This window comes from Drosophila rhopaloa, unplaced genomic scaffold, assembly GCF_018152115.1.
Source record: "Drosophila rhopaloa isolate 14029-0021.01 unplaced genomic scaffold, ASM1815211v1 contig_155, whole genome shotgun sequence".
NCBI lineage: Eukaryota > Metazoa > Arthropoda > Insecta > Diptera > Drosophilidae > Drosophila > Drosophila rhopaloa.
Window position 1 is genome coordinate 4,345,235 of NW_025335034.1, and position 7,460 is coordinate 4,352,694.

Sequence of the window (7,460 nt, forward strand, 5' to 3'; positions counted from 1 at the left end):
TAAAAGCCGTTGGAATTATTTCGCTGCGGTCAGTTAAGGGCAACTACTGCAGAACCTTTCATCATGGACTTCTACTACCATCCTTGCTCGGCTCCTTGCCGCTCCGTTATGATGACAGCCAAGGCCCTGGGTGTTGAGCTGAATATGAAGCTAGTGAAAGTCATGGACGGGGAGCAACTGAAGCCGGAGTTTGTGAAACTCAATCCGCAGCACACCATCCCAACCCTGGTGGACAATGGATTCTCCATCTGGGAGTCCCGCGCTATATTGATTTACCTGGTGGAGAAGTACGGCCAGGATGACTCTCTATATCCGAGCGATCCCGAGAAGAAGGCAGTGGTTAATCAGCGGCTCTACTTCGATATGGGCACCCTGTTCCACAGTTTCATACAGGCCATCTACCCGCAGTTCAGGAACAAAAAGCCAGCCGATCCGGAGGCCATGCAGAAGGTGGACAGCGCCTTCGGGCACCTGGACACCTTCCTGGAGGGCCAGGACTATGTGGCTGGCGACTGCCTCACCGTGGCTGACATTGCGCTGTTGGCCTCAGTCTCGACCTTCGAGGTGGTCGACTTCGATATTGGCCAATACCCGAACGTGGCCAGATGGTACGAGAATGCCAAGGAGGTCACTCCCGGATGGGAAGAGAACTGGGAGGGTGTCCAGTTGATCAAAAAGTTCGTCCAGGAAAACAGCCAGAAAGATTGATTTCATTAATATATATATGTATATCTACACCAAATTATACCTCAGCACATTGTTGCCATATATCGTTATGCTGTATTAACACGAATAAATTCAATGATTGTTTATTTGCTTGATTTGTGAACTAACTGTGAGAATAAGAGTATACTTTACTGTTTAAATACGTTATATAAAGACCGCCCTCAGTCAAAAAACGTTCTATTACTTTATTTATTCCCTTGACCGTTAATTAATGTGTAGAGAATTACAAATCGAGTTATGAATCGGTTACCTAAATCATCCTCTATCGTAATTACAAATTCCAATCTCTGTCATGGATCATAAAAATGCGATTGTGTTAAATTCTACGACACATTCCCTTACTGCAGTTGAATGCACGCGATGATTTCACTGGCATATTAGCACACTGGGACCCCATTTCCCCCCAGTGAACTACGAATAGGGGGGCCATTGACCGACAGACTATTATAATAGTCATTAAAATAGTCGCGGGATTAGTTACCTAATAAACGTGCTGCTAAAGTCATTGAAGAAGTAAAAATTACATATGCAAATGCTCACATATTTAACATTGCTCACTGTGCCATAGAAACCTTGAGAGGGATGTCAGAGAAGTTCTAAAATTTCTATTCACTGATGGTCTGTTTTAATATATGATTTAACAAGTAAAATGATTCCTATAATAAATCCATTTTTATAAAGCAAAAAATTCTGTCTACAAATAAGAATTGAGCAATTTATCTTGTGTTGACCATTTACTTTTCACCAGACCACAAATTTTTATTTCACTATGCAATGAAATAATATATTTTTGGTTATTAATAAGATTTTAGACGAAACCCAAATATTCCCATTCAAATTCTATATTTACAACCGATAAAGAAACCCATGTGAAATTGTTTTTATAGCGTCATTAAAAGTATATATTTTGCATTCCACCTAATTTACGAGCCAGCACTAAACCTAAATTCCATTACGCCATCCCTAGTTGGACAGCTCGGTCACCGCCTCCGAAGCCTCCACTAGCTTCTGTAGCTGGCGGTACTTCCGAATGGCGTTCCGCACGAACTCCGTGGCCCGACGCACCCGTTCCGGGGTCATCTCCTCGGCCAGCATGCGACCCACATCCTGGGCTCCACCGGTGCGCAGGATATTCACAGCCCGGGCGGGTATTTCGCAGATGGGGGTGATCCGGCACAAGGCGCTGGTGATGGCGCCGCCAAAGAGGATGACCCCCACGGCAGACAGGACCACGGCGGCGATGCGGAAGAGAGTGGACATCAGGATCGAGGGCAGCAGATTGGAAGCGAAGGCCAGCAGTGGATTGGAGGATGGGGAGGAGTTCGGCTGGGTAGCCACCACAGTGGTGCCGTCCGATTGCCCGGCAACGTTGGCGGGCATCAGAAATCCCTCGTAGCCCGACTGCATCACAATGGGACCCGGAAACGGATAGATGCCAGGTGGTGCTCCCGCAACAGGAGCTGGATAAGAGCCCGCCAACGGAGCATAGGCTGCGTACTGACTCAGATAGTGCTGGAAGGCCTCGGGAGTGAGGATTCCGCCGCCGTAAACGGTGGTGGCATCAATGCTGCTCCCACTGGCCACATTGTCAGGCTGTGGAGTGAAAAATAAGTATATTAGAAATTTAATAGTCTTTGTTTTTCCCTTTTACTTAAAGATACAATCTAAATTTACAAAAAACTTTAAAATTGTGTATATTTAAAAGATTCTACTGAGACTTATCTCAAAAATGTAACTGAAGTCGGATATTAACCTTGAATAGATTCTGAATGAAAATTCTCTTTAAAGAGTGTACAACAAGTTTGATCATATCTTTAAGAATGTTCTTTAAAAGTTATTTAACTTAATTTTTTTTTAATAAATATTAATCATTAATCTTTGCTGTACTCACCACCGCTGTCTCCGAGTTTTCTGTGGCTGGGGGGATCGTTTCATTGCTGATTGTGGGAGCTCCATCCTGGGGGGCAGTACCCGTCTCGCCACTCCCCTCGAGCAGCTTGTCCGACTCTTCGATGGTGTTGGGCGTGGCAGCCGGAGGAGCGACATCCAGGGCTGGCACACATAGCGATCCGCGGATCATCAACACCAGGAGCAACAGCAAATACGATCTGCACTTTTTCAGGAACATCTTCTTCACTTGGTAATAAACAAACAACTGATCCTGGCTATGGACCGATCAGTTCTTTTTATAGCATCGCTGGGATCGGCCATTTTCCAATATTATTTTGCAATTTATGTCACATTTTCCGGGAATCGTTAGCCTGTCGAAGGTCCCTTTCTCCTAATCCTTCACACAAAGCATTTTCCCTATCTTACCTGCTAGGAAAATAACAGGTAGAAGATGCCGACACCGTAGGACCTCGTCACCTGGAACATTTATGTGCCGGCTAATTACCACTGTACCGGCCATGTCCTTGAGGGACCCTAAGAAATGTCAAGCACGCGATGAAGTCGTGACTGTCGAAAAATGTTTGATGTAAACACGTTGAGTTTCAAGTGATGCCAATCAAGCCCCCAACCACCTTTATCAGGTGCTCTGAATCGGAAAATCTGTTAGCAATCAATAAAAAGGTAAAAGGAAAGGCATAGCTTGGGATATTATGTAGACATATAATTTTAGACACGAGCATTTTGACCGAGTTTCGGGACCGCCCACACCCCCAGCCACGCCCCCACCTCCCTTTGGTCGAAACAGGTGAACACTCGGGCGGTCTGTCGTCCCTGGCAACGTTCGTTATGAAAACTAAACGAAAACAAATGCGTCCAAAGACAGCGAGACAACATGCTCTGAAAATTGGAGAAGTCAGACAGCGGATACATCCGTGAACAGCGACGTCGGCAAGTTGGGACAGCCGAGGCAGATTCCATCGCTGGGATAGGACAGGATCCCACGCACCTCCTCCTTCAGCATCATCGGCGCCGGTTGTAGGAGTCCTTGTTAGTCCCCAACAGTCCTTGCCACAGCTCCGGCGAACGCGGACTCGGACTCGGTCTCGGCGACACTCGACGGCATACTGGGGAACTGTATAGACATCGACTCGGTGGCCGTGGTGCAGCACAAGCTGGTGCACAGAATTGTGTGAGTAGCCAACCGGTCCGTTCCAACGCCTTCTGTGCATATTCCATAATGAATAAATAAGTGAGTGCAATTAAGTGCGGGCCACAGCACAGCGATTTCCATTTTAGATGGCATTCCTCTGGGAATGTGTTTGGACGGCTCACATTCCCTCTAAGATTTAACGAAAGAATTTTCAAAATTAAAAAAATAAATTGAACATTTTATTTAGTAGTAGCTTAGACACTATTTTATCTCAGTTGTTCGATAAAATTAGATTTTACACGCTATCATTTTACATGCATTTTTTTAATAAAACTCACTGCATACTTTTAGGCAGTCAGACTGTCAAATGAAACACAAATTTGGAACACAACCCAAAAATAAATTAATGTTTTAATTTGACTTTTAAACGTTTATGGTACCAAATTCTTAATTTTTTTGCTTATAGTTTTTATTCTGCACTTCATTCATTCAATTCAATTCATTTTATTTATGGTCGAAAACAATTGTTTAATTTTTGTATTTTATTCAGTAGCATATTGAGAATTTCTTCGTTTTTGTACCAATCAGTTTTAAAAAAATATATATATAAAATGTATACATATTTTAAAAGTTAAAGAATACAGGGAGAAGTATTCTTTAGAAAACGTTTAAAAATAGCAAACCAGACTTTACATACCCGAATTCTAAAAAAGCTTAGGACCCATGCAAATAACAATTGGCATTAATTAACTAGAGAAATAAAATCGATGCATTGATTATTTTTCGTTGACCACCAAGTTTTTCGGGGCTGCGTGTGCCAAAGTGACCGACTGGTGTCGGCCAACTTGGCATTCCAGTTTCGGCCAATGAGCGACACGAAGCGTATTGTAACCGAATTCGTTTATTGCCTGCTCCTCAGAGGTGGCAAGATGTCTCCGCCCGTGCTGTACTACCTGCCGCCCAGCCCGCCCTGCCGCAGCATCCTCCTGCTGGCCAAGATGCTCGACCTTGACTTCGAGCTGAAGATCGTCAACATCCTGGAGGGGGAGCAGCTGAAGCCGGACTTCGTGGCCATGAACCCGCAGCACTGTGTGCCGACCATGAACGACGAGGGCCTGGTGTTGTGGGAGAGGTGAGTTGTGCCCCCTTCCTGACGCACCTTCAACACCCCTACCTTGCAGTCGAGCGATCCTCTCCTATCTGGTGGCAGCCTACGGCAAGAGTGACGAACTGTATCCCACGGACATCCGCGTGAGGGCCTTGGTTGACCAGCGGCTCCACTTCGATCTGGGCACCCTATACATGCGACTCACGGACTACTATGTAAGTGCAATGTGGCATAGCCTTTATCAAAAATAAAACATTAATGGAACACTTTAGAAACGCGATATGTACATTAGGGCGGTGAAAAGTCTTATGAATATTTTAAGCTTCCACTATCACCCCCACATACTATCAGTATTGCGCATTTAAGGCAAACCAGAAAGACTTTTATTGAATAAAAAGCGTTTTAGGAACTGCGCATTATATCTCAATTTTATCACGTAACGTTGCCCTTTTCTAAAAATTTATTTTAACTTACATAACGTGGTGTATGAACAATTTATACGGAAACTAGAACTTAAAATAGTTTTTTTTATTTTCGAGCACATTTTCTGCACACTAATATCTACCACATTAAACCATAGGAGAAGTTTGTTTTGGGGTCACCCTAATAACGTAACGTAACGTATTTTTATACCCTTGCAGAGGGTATTATAATTTCAGTCAAAAGTTTGCAACGCAGTGAAGGAGACATTTCCGACCCTATAAAGTATATATATTCTTGATCAGCATCACCAGGAGAGTCGATCTAGCCATGTCCGTCTGTCCGTCCGTCTGTCCGTCTGTCCGTCCGTTTCTACGCAAACTAGTCCCTCAGTTTTAAAGCTATCTGCTTGAAACTTTCCCAAAAGTTGTCTTTCTATTGCAGGTAGTATATAAGTCGGAACGAGCCGGATCGGGCCACTATATCATATAGCTGCCATATAACTGAACGATCGGAAAAGCCATAACTTTGGTGTTTTTAAAGTTAGGAAGTTGGGATTTGCTATGGGTTTTATTTTTGGATAATCAATCCGACCTGCCAAATTTCATAAGGATCGGACGACTATATCCTATAGCCGCCTTATAACTGATTGATCGGAAATGCCATAGCTTTGGTGTTTGTAAAGTTAGGAAGTTGGGATTTTCTATGGGTTTTATTTTTGGCCAATCAATCCGACCTACCAAATTTTATAAGGATCGGCCGACTATATCTTATATCTGCCATATAACTGAACGATTGGAAATGACATAACTTTGGTGTTTTTAAAGTTAGGAAGTTGGGACTTTTTATGAGTATTAAGAATGCATCATATGAATAATTTTGGAGAATATAATTTATAGAATATTCTGCAAGGGTATATCAACTTCGGCTCCGCCCGAAGTTAGCTTTCCTTTCTTGTTTTATCTAGTTTCAGCATTAGATCAAATAAATAATTTTTTTACATTTTTTTTTAACCGGGATACGTTTTTGTTTCTAGTTCCCCACAATGTTTATTGGAGCCCCGTTGGACGAAGGAAAGCGGGCCAAACTGGCTGAAGCTGTGGGCTGGCTGAACACGATTTTGGAGGGAAGACAGTATGCAGCCGCCGAGCACTTCACCATTGCAGATCTTACGCTTTTGGTGACCGTTTCCCAGCTGGAGGCCTTCGAATTCGAACTGAGACCCTACAAACATATTCGCCAGTGGCTCGATCGCTGCAAGGAGCACATGGCGCCGTTTGACTACGAGGAGTTGAATGCCAACAAGGCCAATCTGCTGGCCGATATGTTTAAGGCCAAGATGAACCAATCTGCCGCCTCATAAGTCTCGTATAAACAGTCTTAAAAAAAATCAGTTTTGTAAGTGTTGTATTGAATAAATGTGTTGTTCTGTGAGTCGCGCCACATTTCTTGACCTTGACCATCAAATAATCCAAAAATAACAGTATGATACGTATTTTACAAGTCAAGTCTTTTCCAGTCTTTGTCTATTTTTCAAATTTGTTGAATTCATTTTGGTTATTTATTAAATTAAAAAATGGTTTTAATACAGTTTGAATTCTTTTTCCGACCACTGCGGAGGACATTAATTTTACATTAGTGGTAAAAAAAACCACCAAAATTTTTTCCTCTGAATTCCTAGATAAAATACTCGTATATTATTTTATACATCGTGTTTTATATACGGTATCCTTCAATCTTCCCCGCACTGCCGTTAATAGTATCATATTAATAAGTATCCTTCAGCCGTGCCAAAACGATGTTCAAATGCAATTTTCATCTGAATTGGCAGTTAACTTAATTGAGTTTCAGTCCCCGAAGTGTGACAATCTAGATGAATTGACTGGTTTCAAGTGGGCCGAAATGAGCTGTTAACTGGCGACCGGTCGCCCACAAAAAGACGACATGACACACATTTTAAAAATACCGCCACCCAAAAACAGAGTCCAAAGGACGCTGCTCCAAATGGCTGCAGGCAAATAACAGTATTAACTTGTGTGTTTGGACGTGGTCAAAAGGGCGGGAACTAGGTGGCAGCAAACTAGCGGATGCTGATGGCGGCACCTGTAAACCTCAACTGAAATTTAATGGCCCGACAGCAAAAAAGGCGGAGGAGCACAGTTCTAT

At 43.1% G+C, this 7,460-nt stretch overlaps 3 protein-coding genes across 4 annotated transcripts; 2 read left to right on the forward strand and 1 right to left on the reverse strand.

Annotated features, from left to right (window-relative positions):
• Positions 1–46: 46 nt before the first annotated feature.
• LOC108036995 (glutathione S-transferase 1-1) lies at positions 47–845 on the forward strand. Its single transcript, XM_017113425.2, has one exon. It carries the CDS (start codon positions 64–66, stop codon positions 706–708), a length of 645 nt encoding a protein of 214 aa, XP_016968914.1. The 5' UTR covers positions 47–63; the 3' UTR covers positions 709–845.
• Positions 846–1,601: 756 nt separating this feature from the next.
• Positions 1,602–2,898, reverse strand: LOC108036994. The gene is made up of 2 exons (XM_044456985.1): positions 2,618–2,898; positions 1,602–2,319 (listed from the first exon to the last, which is right to left on the reverse strand). Exons 1-2 carry the CDS (start codon positions 2,852–2,854, stop codon positions 1,690–1,692), a joined length of 867 nt encoding a protein of 288 aa, XP_044312920.1. The 5' UTR covers positions 2,855–2,898; the 3' UTR covers positions 1,602–1,689.
• A 120-nt stretch (positions 2,899–3,018) lies between these two features.
• On the forward strand, positions 3,019–6,672 carry LOC108036996 (glutathione S-transferase D7). 2 transcript variants are annotated; one of them, XM_044456987.1, is made up of 4 exons: positions 3,019–3,805; positions 4,686–4,898; positions 4,948–5,089; positions 6,331–6,672. In XM_044456987.1, exons 2-4 carry the CDS (start codon positions 4,696–4,698, stop codon positions 6,655–6,657), a joined length of 672 nt encoding a protein of 223 aa, XP_044312922.1. In that variant the 5' UTR covers positions 3,019–3,805; positions 4,686–4,695; the 3' UTR covers positions 6,658–6,672. The 2 variants fall into 2 exon arrangements, with proteins under 2 accessions (XP_044312922.1, XP_044312921.1); XM_044456986.1 differs by lacking the exon at positions 3,019–3,805 and having other exon boundaries at positions 4,633–4,898.
• The last annotated feature ends 788 nt before the right edge of the window (positions 6,673–7,460 follow it).